The sequence below is a fragment of the Fusarium keratoplasticum genome, chromosome 1 (genome assembly GCF_025433545.1).
Source record: "Fusarium keratoplasticum isolate Fu6.1 chromosome 1, whole genome shotgun sequence".
Lineage (NCBI taxonomy): Eukaryota > Fungi > Ascomycota > Sordariomycetes > Hypocreales > Nectriaceae > Fusarium > Fusarium keratoplasticum.
Window position 1 is genome coordinate 1,839,144 of NC_070529.1, and position 12,419 is coordinate 1,851,562.

Sequence of the window (12,419 nt, forward strand, 5' to 3'; positions counted from 1 at the left end):
TGTAGCATCTACTCAAAGCAGTGGCAGTAGTAACATCACATATCGCGATATGCAAGTCATGCCTAACCTCCCAGATACAAACCTACCCAGCCTGCTCCCAACATGACAAACTCCCATGGCTGAAAAACATTCCCGAAATATAATCCAAAGGCCGTTCCATCATCTACGGCGCGCTGATCGTTGAAGCAATACTGCCTCCGTCGCTGGCTGAGCGTCTGTCCGACTCCGAAGTGCCGTCCTCATCGCCACTCGTCATTCCGCTCCCTCCACCGTTCACCGTCCGTGTCGATGGAATCTGTAGCCGACTTCCTATACTGTCCTGGCCCGAATCTTGCCGTAGCACCACCTCCACCATCCTCATGGCCTCTTGCAACGTCTCACCCGTCTCGTCCATGGCTGCCAAAAACCGGGCAAGCTCCTTGCATAGTTCCCAGTCTCCCTCCCGCATCGCCCGAGACAATAGTCGCACAGATTGTTCGGTTGACGAACCCAGTTCGTCCAATGTATGTAACACAATGAGATATCCTCCAGCCGTCTTCAGCGAGCCCCTTTGAAGGGATTCTTCAAAGAGTTCCTGCGCCGGAGGGAGGTACGCAAAGAGCGTCTTCCACTGCCGCACTTCGGTCTTGCGTGTGCACTGTAGCACGATGTCAAGATACTCTTTGAAGGACGACAGGAGTGATAGTACACGAGGTAGGACGGCGTCCGCAGGCTTCGGCGATGTGTCCACCTCTTCGTCCAACACGCGATGTAGTAGAATCTCGAGGCCGTGTGCAAAGTACTCGAGTTCTTGGTACTGCTGGGCAAGATGTGCCGCCTCAACTGATCTGCTTTGGCGGAGGTAGAAGCGAAGCAGGTCCGGGAGTACGAGGTGTGTCTGTGAATGATTAGCTGTGGCTCAGAAATAGTGAACGGTTAAACATACCCTGATTGTGAAGTGGAAATAGGAAAAGTTCACATCGCGACGCTGGACCAGATCTGACTCGACTCCCAGCACGATGCCCTTCTCGAGAAGGACCGAAAGAGGATAAAAGTCAACCGGTACCGACACTGGAGTCGGCGGCTCCCTGTTGTTGTCCCCTGCTGCTTCAAGCACATCGTTAATGTTCGGCCAGGCCTTGAGCTCCATCCCATCAAACACCCAGAGAGAATCTCGCAGAACTGACGGTCCGTTCCGCGGAGGAGTGTCCTCCAGCTGGCGATTGGCGTTTCGCAGCGGCTGGTCTCGCATGCTGGCATGGTATTCCACATTCTGTGCAATTACCCGCATGTCATACTTCAACTGGCCCTCGTCGTTTAATGAGGGCCGCAGCAGCACGAGCTTCCCATCAACAAGGAAAATCACCGACGCCACTGCCACGTCTTGGGAAGGATCCCCATCTGTCAACTGGGTATCCGGTAGTATCCAGCTCAAGCCTCGGACTCGAGCTGGAGATCTAACAATGCCATGGAAGGCAATCTGACCCACTTGAATGAGTCGTACCGAACCACCATGGGGTGTGAAGATAAAGTGGTATAATAGGTTCTCGTAGGTGTAGACGAGGAGCGAGTCCTCTCCAGAGGTGGTCACGAGCACCACCGGAGCCGGGATTGTTTGCTTATGAAGAATTTGAGACGAATCGAGTCCCGTCTCCCGAGAGAAAAGCCGCAGTTCAAATGTTCTGTTAGCCTCAACTGCGGCCACGAGGATGTGTTGATGCCAGCACATGCCTCCTCTGACCTGAAACTCGTTCTCCATCGCCTCGTTGGCAAACGTCTTCCATCGGCCACTGTTGACGCTGTAATGAGCAAGTCCACGACGACCAGCCACGGCAACGTATCGACCATCCGACGAGATGACGGTTTGCCGGATTGGCCACTGGTTCAGGAGATAAGTTGCAGGGATTTTTGCTGTATGCCACAGGAAGGGCTCGGCTGAGATACTAGTAAGATCCGGCACGTCGTAACCTCTGTAGACCATGACGCTTGACGGCGTCTGTAGTACCGTCCGAAAAACGTTGGCCTCGTTGTAACACCCAGTGACGGCATTCTTAGCCATTTCGAGTGACCAGATGGCTTCATGCCGGTGGCCTATCATTAGAATCTCGGAGCCTCCCCCTACCCATGTGGCTCCAGAAACTCCAGAAAGCCACTCCTCTCCGTTGGCTCGAGACGCAGTCTCTTCTGAGCTGAAGCTATGGCTCCCAAGCTTGCCAAACATGCTCCAGGTTGACCATCCCTTTTTGAAACCTGCGAACAGGCAGTAACCATCGGGGGAGTAACTCAAGCTGGTAAACGGGCCCGAGGAAGATGGTGATACAGGGATCTTGTGGGTATGCGAGTGAGGAATGTTGCCAGAATAGTCCCGGACGGAATAGACTTGCACTGTGCCATCGCAACATCCCACGGCAATGAGGGAAAACCGTGCGTTTATGACGGCTGCAACAGCACGGTCGTGATGACCTTTCGGGACATGGAAACAGTGGCCTTTGAACAACCGTTTAGCATCCGCGTCGTCTGCCTGATTAGAGTCTCCGTGGTGATTGTAGCGCTGAACAGCATAAGCTCGCCCGCTGCTAGTGATCCAGGTGAGCAGATTCATAGGGCGATCATGCGTCATCTCGACAATAGTGGCCTTCTTCTCAACCCAACCCATTCGGCTGATGATCTCGGTCCTCGTCTGGCTTCCGGTACTATCAGGTGTCCAGCGAATGCATTGAACTGCGGCTGGTTTTCTCGTGGCTACCACCAACTCATCGTCGAGGGCCAGTGCACTTTCGATACCAGCATCGACCTTGATAACCATCCTAAAGCGGACGCTCAGGTCGCGGACCCCTGGTCCTTCGCCAGCGCCCCATAGGATCTGCTCAGGAGGCAGCCCAGCGAGGCCTCCGATGAGGCTCTGTCTTCGTCGCTGAACATTATGGTAGTTTGCGAAATGAGGTTTGTATACGCGCGAATCAGAATCGGTGGCTAGAGAGTAGGTGATGAGGTAGCCCTGGTCGGTGTGTATGACGAGAATGGCCGAGTCGGGTCGGAGCAAGAGGTCGACATTCTTGCCGTATGTTTCGAGGGAATAATCGGATCGCACGACGACAGCGAGAATAACAGCGGGCTGCATGGGTCAGTCATGCCGGCTTAAAGAAAATATGACCTCGCGATCGCACCTTTGTCTGCCAGATGGTGATGGAGGTGGTTGTGATGACGGCAAACAAGTGCCCGGAGCGAGAGACGCGAAGGGCCAGAATAGGATCTTTTATTGGTATCCCGTCGGCATCGGCGCCTTCCAGAGACGGCTGCGGTCGGCTCGTCGTGTAATCATCGTGCTCGACAGGTCGGACTCCTGGTGTCACAGGCGTTACTGGCGTCGGCGGGGGGAGGGAATCGAGATCATCGAGGGTGTGGCCGCGGGGCTGGGTGCTGGCAAGACCAGGTGAAGCGGTTAAACTGGACTCGGAAGGGCTCGTGAGGCCATCATTGGAGACGACTAGCTTGAAGGCGGGAGCTCGACTGCTGCTGGTAGCATGGATACGAGGAGTTCCAATGGGCCAATACATGGCGGCAGCTAGCTCCTCAGCTGGGTGTAGATGCGCAACGCTTCAAGGGCGTAGCGCTTTGATTTGAAATGTCTTGCAGCAGCAGGGGCTCAAACATGACCCTGTACGCTGGCTCGAGAATAGTCTCCCGGGGCCATTGGCTTGAGGTTTGCGCGGGAAAGGATACGAGGGAGGTTCCGTAGGTATGGATGGAGGTTAGTAGGTTATCTCAGTGTCGCGGGCCAGCTCCTGGGGGTGCTGTCATTGTACAGCCTCATTGGCGGTGGTATGTCTCCGGTGGATTACATAAGTCGCTTGGCTTGATCCTTGCACCTTGTTCCTGGGTGTCAGACTGTCAGTTCCTTCTTATCCTGGTCAATCAATCAATCCATCTAGGTAGGTTGCTCCTGACAAAACAAAAACACATCAGACTCTACTCCGTGTATGTCAAAATTCTAGATTCATCACTGCAGCGTGGCATCAAACTTTTCTTTCTCATCATCCAGATTATTCGTCATCAATCAACAGTTATTGCTACATTGGCTCGTCTATCCCGAAGATGCCTGTCCGTCTCTTATTAATGACCGTCCTTCATCTCCCACATCCGCGGATACAATGAGAAACTCCCTCCTGTGCTACCATTTTTGTCGTCCTCCAAAGATCCTGCAAGATTAACAACGCGACAAAATGAAATGTTTAAATGCAACAAATGCAGTTCCTCTGGCGGGCCAGTTTCCCTTTCATCTGGTAACTTTTGGTTCAAACAGGAAGCAGTGAGAACAATAGGAGAAATCCAATATGCCTTTTCCGTGTATACTTCTTTCCAGGTATGTTGCTGCACACAATGACAGAGACCACCCCAAAACCGCATTCCAAGTTCATGCTTCGAGCCGCGACAGTCTATTGTGGAGAAAGAAAGGATCCAGCCAAGGGCAAAACGGTGACATACTCGACCAAATGGTATGTCATCACAAAATGTTCAGAGATGTCCAGGGGTAGAAAAATCGTGGGCCAAAGAATCCTGAAGGCACCGGAGTGGCTCTCACTTGCGCGACTCGTCCCGATGCTGAGCTGGAGCTCAAGACTGTCCATGGTTACAGAACCACATCCCACTTGGGCTGGCCTGTTCGACTTATACTTGAGGTCTGATTATCGCCTCATCTTCTTGGCCAGAACTTGCCTCAACCACGGTTTCGACCCATCCAATAATCTCCAAGATCCGCACCGCATCAACCCTAGAATCCGGAGAGAGGGTGGGAGTTGAGACCTCGCTGCCTGCGGAGCCGTGAGGCTGCAACTTTTGTCCTTCCATGTGCCCAAATAGGAGGAAATCAAGGTCTGACTTCGTTTCAGGAGGATCACTGACACTCGACTCGGAAGTGCCTGGCTGTGACCTGACACCTGGTGTCAGGGAGTTCATCTCCTCATTGGCAATGTCCTCAGTTTGCTGTGTTCGCGGAATCGCATTTGGTCTTCCCCTGGCAACTGCATAGGTGATGATGATCACGCACAATGCAAGGTATTGAATGTACGAGATTACCTCGTCCACCAACGATAGAGACTTCAATAGGGGCTGCGAACGAGAGGCGATGAAGGCGAAGGCAACCACAGGGGCAACACGACCGAGTCGAACTCTGCAGCGGTCCTAGTCAGCTCCCAACTCCAACTCTAGCCAGGAGACCACGCTCACTGTTGAAACGTATTCCTGTACAGGAGCACAGAGACTGCTCCAGAGACAAACAGGAGTATCACGGTGCTAACACGGTCAGTTCTAGGAGCCACCATGAAGCTTGCGTTTACTCACACTGCACTGAGATCGTTCTGCCGGGGTAGACTCAGGGCGATTGCCGCACCCAAAAGTGTCCCGGCAGGGAGAATCACAGACACATGCTGCAAGGTATTCCGAAGGCCACCGCCCATCCTTTCGGTGAGGCCTGGCATTGTGTCAAGTGGTTCGAAGCGTGGGGGAGGTTGGCGAAGAGGGCGACCAAGGAACCGTTGTCGACATGCCTATATTGACATGTCGGCCCAGGAGAAACTGATGAGCTACGTGTGTGGCAAGACTCAGGTCGCTGATAAGGGCCTAAGGCGTCTTTTATGGCACAAAGTACAGCCAGAATTGGATGGAGGCTGACCGGCGAATTCTGGCGAGTCTATCTAACCGCTTTACTAAACAAGACGGCAGACCTCTCGACTTGGTTCCAAGCAACAGCATCACCAGATTGACTGGGTGGAGAGCACCTGAGACCGCCACCCATGGTCTGCAGACCAGAGGTGTGAGTGCGTTGGACACGCATAGCGAGGCAATTGGGCCTGGACGCTATCAGTACCCAACGTAGGTATGTACCGATTATGAGGCTGTCGGGGCTCATTTGGGACAGGCACAGTTGGAGTTGAGTTGCAACTGGGCTAACGTCGCCGAGGCGGAAACGGTTGGCTTATGAGTTACCAGCAAAGTTGAGATCTAGTACGCCTAACCATCTATTTTCAACCCCGTCGGGCCGACGGTTTGGGCACACATGCATCAAACGAATCGCCAGGGATCTTGACGGTGAGGCGGATAGATTATGCTGTTCACGGTGTCTCAGTCACACCAAGGCCCGTTCGGGAAAGATTTTGGCCTTCACGCTGTTAATCCTTCTCCCTAGTTACGAAACGACCAGGGTTGTGCAGACGTATTGAGGCCTGCCATCTTACTCGGTGTGTTATCCGATTCACGAGGCAATTAAGTCAGCCGAACTCGAAACCTCGGACGAGCATTGGAAGATATAAACGTTTTATATCGGCTCGAAAATGGAGACTTTTCAATTTACTGCGGTAAAAAGCAAATCGAGATATCTTGTCTGGCAATTCTCTACTGTCACTTGTGCTCGACGTCAGCTGACGCAACAAGTCCGAATTCATGACCATTCAGCCAAACGACCAGCCTGCGTTCCACAACAAAGAGACCAGCCAGCATGTTTCAGTCTATCAGCTCGTTACCGAGTTGGTCGAACTGGTGCCGGCGACTCTCAGTTCCTGGATCATGTCTGCCTATATGCGGCAGTTCCACCCAACATATATAGTGAGTTGCGCTGGGGAATGGCATGGTTATTGGTTATGGCTATCCTAGCAGCTTGCCTCGAAGCACAGGACATTAGCCATACATGTCTATCCGTTCCCAGATGTGCCATCTGACTAACATCAATATTGCCAGGCCTGGCCTCAAGCAGCACGAGTCGATGTTCTTGCTCAGCCATCACAGTGGTTGGCGCTTACAGCTTGTCTCGTTTATGGTTGTTCGATCGCCTCATTTCTTCACAGGCGACGGTTTCTAGACCCCTACCAGCCCTTTATCTTCGCAGCCTGCGTATCTCTAGGAGCTGTGCTGGGGAAATGCACCGGGGCAAGTGCCGACTACATCCTACTCGTTCATGTGTCGTGGGCGACATGTCTGGCCATGTTTGCCAGTGTCATTTGTCTCCGTATTCAGTATGTGCTTCCATGAGAGACAGGTTGAGTCGCTCTAGGCTCTCACAACTACATAGCCATGTAAAGCGGGGTTTTCTTTGTTCTTGCTTTCTTGCATACATTCATCACGGGTTTCATCAGATACTTCATGTAGCAAAAACTTGGGCAAAAGGGAAAAAACATAGGGGCTTGATGAGATACGAGCAACGACTAAACTAGCTACCCCTCACAGAGACAATCCAACATAGGATTTCGCAAATCTCAGTATCTTTGGAACAGTAGTGAGTATCCATCCACCTGCATGTCCTCATATCTCCACCAGTTCTCGTTATCTCTCTGTGCGATGCCGGACAGTTCGGTGCTTCCGGGTGGATCGTTGTATTCTGCGGGGAAAGCTCTCCTTGTCAGACATTGGCTCATGTCGTTGTGGAATGGAGACGTCAGTTGTGACATATGTCATGGGGCGTAGCTTGACAAGGTATAAGGCGCGCCCAATCCTAAGACGATAGACAAGGGCTCTCGCACAACGACAACTCGACTGAGCGAGCGGGCGGTCGACGGAAGTTGTACGTAATAATTAAACAACCATAAAGCATCAGCTGCTCACGTGGTGAAACCCAGTGACCTTGAAACCCCGCTCGGGTCCGTGGTCCCGGTGTAGGGTAGGCGAATTCCAGAGGATCGGGGGCCCCACTGCCGGGGAAATCGACAAGGATACAGCCGGCTAAGAGCGGTCGGAGGTCGCGTCCGGCACCGGCCTGTTATCAAAGGTGCGTCCGGGTCCGGCAGATAGGCGATTATTAAGACGACCCTCTTTGTAGGGCGCTATCTTTGTAGGTGACCTTGACTGACCGTCTACAACAACTCAACTCGTTAGTCATTGAAGACGATATTTGGTTTCTTCAATACTTAGTCAAGATATCTGCCTAGACGTGACAAGATCCTCTCCACTTATACGCTACACGACCCCCGCCCTTCGCTTCAACTACTTATCACCTCCGCCGGAGTCGACGCTCGGCGCAATGCTCCTGGCCACGAGAGCGGCGAGGCTTCGGCCCATAGCTGGTTACAGTCGCCTGTTCCACGCCAAGTCTCAGCATCTGTCGAGTGCCGAGGCCGCACCGGCTGCTCGCCCAGCTCACTATGACAACTCGCAGCAGCTCTCGGCCATTGACGAGGTCAAAGCGAGGCGGGCCAAGGCAGGGAAGCTGGTTGCTGGAGTTGCGGCTGCTTCGGATAGCGACATGTTTAAGGGGCCGGTGAGTTGCCATGAGTGTCACCGATTTGAGCATCGGAGGCTTATCCCGATACCATAGACAACCGGTTTGCCCAAGTCTAAGAGATGGGATAGTATGTATAAACTAGGAAACTTTTAGAGGCAATGGTTTACATCAAATAATAGGTCATTTAAGCCACGAGAGCAGCATACGAGGGCCTTGCACTCTCAAGCAAGCTGCTCGCCACATGAAGAAGCCTGGCCTCATCTCACTCGGCGGCGGTCTTCCCTCAAGTGAGGTGTTCCCCTTTGCAGAGCTCGGTTTCAAAGTGCCCGTGGCTCCCAACTTCTCTGAAAAGGAAACACAAGAGTCGGGACAGACGGTTACTATTGGAAAATACGACGTTAGAGACCGCGACGGCACCTATGACCTGTCCATTGCATGCAATTACGGTCAGGCCACGGGATCCCCTCAGATGATGCGGTACCTGACGGAGCATACTGAGATTGTGTATAAGCCCCCGTATGCGGACTGGCAGGTCTGCCAGACTATCGGTAGCACGGGAGCCTTGGAGGAGGCGCTTCGCATGTTCTGTGACAAGGACCGGGGTGACTCTATTCTGACCGAAGACTTTAGCTTCTCAACAGCTCTCGAGACGGTTGGACCCCTGGGTGTAAAGGCCTTTGGTGTTGCCATTGACGAAGAGGGCCTTATCCCTGAGCGCATGGATGAGCTCCTGTCTAACTGGGATGCCAAGGAGCGAGGAGCACGAAAACCTCATTTGCTTTACACGGTTCCTTCGGGACAGAACCCCACAGGAGCGACTCAGGGAACAGAACGACGAAAAGCCATCTATGCCGTGGCACAGAAGCACGACCTATATATCATCGAGGACGAGCCGTACTACTTCCTCCAGATGCAGCCGTACACGGGACGCGACCAGCCCGACGTGCCACCGCCCAAGACTGTCGAGGAGTTTGTCTCCTCGCTCATCCCCTCGCTGCTGAGCATCGACGTCGACGGGCGTGTGATGCGTATGGACTCGTTCTCCAAGGTTCTCGTGCCGGGATCACGCCTCGGATGGATTACGGCATCCGCGCAGATCGTTGAGCGGTACGTCCGACACGCAGAGGTCGCCAGCCAAGGACCTAGCGGTTTCTCCCAGGTTATTCTGTATAAGCTGCTGGACGAGACGTGGGGACATGAGGGCTATCTGCGGTGGTTGATGAACTTGCGGCTGGAGTACACCAAGAGGCGAAATGCTCTGCTTGCTGCTTGTGAGGATCATCTTCCGAGTGACCTCGTGAGCTGGACTCCTCCTGCGGCTGGCATGTTTGTAAGTGCCCCTGAGTATATACACACTCATTTTGAGCGAGACTTGACTAACATGATCTGTAGATGTGGTTGAAAGTTGATCACACTAAGCACCCTCAAGCTGGAGAACGCAGCATCATAGATATCGAGGAGGAAATCTTCAACTCTTGCATCGAGAGCGGCGTCCTCGTTGCCAGAGGCTCTTGGTTCCTGACCGAGAAGGATAAGCCGCCACCTGGGTTGTACTTCCGAGCTACCTACGCCTCGGCGACACCTGAGAACATGAACAAGGCTATCGAGAGATTCGGCAAGGCCGTGAAAGATAGTTTTGGAAGAAAGTAGAATGGGCTTGGTGAGAGATGAGTTGAAATATGTTGGGGAGTTATTGGACTCAACATTGAATAGGGGTTAACAGTGGCGACGCATTTAGCAAGTTTACACGGTGAAAAAAAAAACCTGAAGCTTCCCAAAATACTCTCGCTCTGAATCATGTCAAGAATCAATTCGAACCTCACGCGCGAGCCGCCTCCCAGAAAGCCACCTTGACACCCTGCCCCGGCGACAGCACAATATCCGCCTTGAGCAGCGGCTTTCCACCATCGACTTCCTTCATGTAGCTCACGACGCGCTCGTACCTCTGAAACATGCGGCAGAGGGTGTAGCTCATCTCGGTCAGGGCGAACTGCTGGCCGATGCAGATACGCGGGCCCGCGTTGAAGGGGATGTAGTCGTGAGGCTTGGGGAACCAGTGTGCCCACCGCTCCGGGCTGAATATCTGAGGATCGGCAAACTTCTCTGACACGGGGGGATATAGATCTGAGCGGCGCTGCATTACGAGCGTCGAGTATGCCACGGGAGAGTCTTTGAGGACGGGCAGGGGTTCGGAGCCGTCAGGGCCACCACCTCGGGGGAGGGTCGTGTCTTTGAGAGCTATGCGGACGTTGAAAGGAACGGATGGATATAGACGGAGAGTCTCGTTGAGGATCGATTTGAGGTAGGGCATGTTCTTAAGATGCTCATACGTCGGAGTCTCGTTCGGGCCCACGGTAGACAGGATCTCAGCACGCAGCTTGGCGACAGCATGAGGATAACGACCAAGCTCATAGAGAGCCCACGACAATGTCGAAGCGGTAGTATCACGACCAGCAAGGAGCACGGCGATGATCTGATCACGGAGAACCTTGCGGTCTCGCGTGAAGCCGGCCAGGGCGTGTAGAAACGTGTAGCCGTGGTCGTCCTTTGACTTGGAGGCGAGTTCCTCGGGGCTCAGGCGCAGCGCCCGGTCAATGTACTTGTTGATAAAGTTGTCGACGACGCCGAGACAGTGCCAGAAGCGGGGCTTGGGATAGAAGTGGCGGAGCTTGCCGGTGCGGGCGACGACGTTTTGGATGTGCTGGATCTCGTTGAAGGCCTCTGCGAACTCTTGCTTTGGGTTTCTGCATGTGTCAGTGGTGGGGTATATTCTTTATAGTTGTGTACTTACGTTAGAGACTTGATGTCTGAACCTAGGAGAAACTCGGTCGTCACATCAAGAGTGAAGCGAAAGAAGAGATCACTGATATCCAGCTCCTTTCCATCCACACTATCCATGTCCACAACCTGAGCCTCACCTAGTAGCGGCCCTCCATTGGCAATGGCCTTGAACAGCGTCTGAACATGCGACTCGAAGCAGTGTAGGTCGCTCACGCGGTCTCTGGTGAACTGTGGTCGGATGAGATGCCGGCTGGCATGCCACTTGGCACCATCGGTGGTGAAGATACTGTCACCTAGAAAGTCGCTCCATTCGCGGTGAAAGGGCTCGCCCTTACCGTAGTCGCCGAACTGCGTCGCGAGGATAGCCTTGACGTTTGAAGGGTCGGCAGTGAAGATGGTGCGAACGCCCAGGAACCGCGATTCGACGGTCCATGAGTTGTGAGCGCCAAAGATGGTGTCACGCCAGACCTCCATGTTTCGGTGCTTCGCCGTCGCGTAGACGAACTTGACCATGCGGTCTAGGCCTGGGAGGAGAGGTTAGGAGAGGTCAATGTGAAAGAAGACTCACTTACCCCATGGAGCGTAAGTTCTGAGATACGGCCCATAGCGCCCGAGACGACGGATCCGTATATGCTCGTCTATGCGGCATCCGATGTAATAGATGGTATAGAAGGCGGCAGCGATGAGAAAGATGGCCTTGAAAGAGGCCTGCTCTAGAAAGGCTTCGACAAGACCCATGATGATTTGATGTTACTTGACAAGGCCGCTTAAGAACAAGATGACAGCTCAATTAAGCCAAGAGCCAATTGATGTATAACAAGCTTTGAGGAAAGGATGAAAACAACAACAAAGTGGGAACTAGGCATGTACATAAATATCATTGACCTGACCTCAATAATCCGGGGAAGAGTAAAAAGCAGTGTAACAGGATCTGCAGCAGCCCCAGCCTATCCCCACGAGATGCCGCCCTCCATCGGATACGTCGAGATGAACCGAGTCACCGCAAACGCTGCAAATAGAAATTGAGCAAAGACGTCACTTTTTTTTTCAGATGTTCTTGGCTATGGACACGAAGTTGCGGGGGAAGAGGCTGGCTTTTGCCGAGGCGCTTTTTGGCTGAGGGGGAGGGGTCTCGGTTGGGGATGGGATGCATATGGCCATGGGTGTGCGGTAGGGTTTGAGATCAGATCAGATGGCGGGGTAAACGGCTTCTCTACCTTGAGGTTAGAATGGGATTTGATGGCATTGATTGATTTTGTCCAAAGTGTAGTCGTTGTGGGCTGTATTGTTATCATCTGCTGTTTATATCACAGTGAGAACTAACGTGATGGTTAGCCAACAACTTGTCCAACGTCTTCTTTGACAGTCAGGACTCACAGCAAACAAACAATAGCACGTGAACCTGTTCCTGTGGCTGAATGCCGAGCCCACGATCAGGATGCCCGATGCG

The 12,419-nt window shown here is 53.1% G+C and overlaps 4 protein-coding genes across 4 annotated transcripts; 1 reads left to right on the forward strand and 3 right to left on the reverse strand.

The window, feature by feature from the left end:
* Nucleotides 1-163: 163 nt before the first annotated feature.
* On the reverse strand, nt 164-3,536 carry NCS57_00054900 (RIC1 domain-containing protein; the record flags this gene model as incomplete). The annotated part of the gene is made up of 3 exons (XM_053050634.1): nt 164-877; nt 926-3,094; nt 3,147-3,536. 3 exons carry the CDS (start codon nt 3,534-3,536, stop codon nt 164-166), a joined length of 3,273 nt encoding a protein of 1,090 aa, XP_052919149.1.
* Nucleotides 3,537-4,647: 1,111 nt separating this feature from the next.
* NCS57_00055000 (uncharacterized protein) lies at nt 4,648-5,456 on the reverse strand (the record flags this gene model as incomplete). Its single annotated transcript, XM_053050635.1, has 3 exons — nt 4,648-5,149; nt 5,206-5,271; nt 5,320-5,456. The coding sequence occupies 3 exons, from the start codon at nt 5,454-5,456 to the stop codon at nt 4,648-4,650; spliced, it is 705 nt and encodes a 234-aa protein (XP_052919150.1).
* Nucleotides 5,457-7,987: 2,531 nt separating this feature from the next.
* On the forward strand, nt 7,988-9,838 carry NCS57_00055100 (uncharacterized protein; the record flags this gene model as incomplete). The annotated part of the gene is made up of 4 exons (XM_053050636.1): nt 7,988-8,224; nt 8,282-8,315; nt 8,368-9,518; nt 9,581-9,838. The coding sequence occupies 4 exons, from the start codon at nt 7,988-7,990 to the stop codon at nt 9,836-9,838; spliced, it is 1,680 nt and encodes a 559-aa protein (XP_052919151.1).
* Nucleotides 9,839-10,007: 169 nt separating this feature from the next.
* NCS57_00055200 (uncharacterized protein) lies at nt 10,008-11,707 on the reverse strand (the record flags this gene model as incomplete). The annotated part of the gene is made up of 3 exons (XM_053050637.1): nt 10,008-10,932; nt 10,980-11,493; nt 11,542-11,707. The coding sequence occupies 3 exons, from the start codon at nt 11,705-11,707 to the stop codon at nt 10,008-10,010; spliced, it is 1,605 nt and encodes a 534-aa protein (XP_052919152.1).
* Between the last annotated feature and the right edge of the window lie 712 nt (nt 11,708-12,419).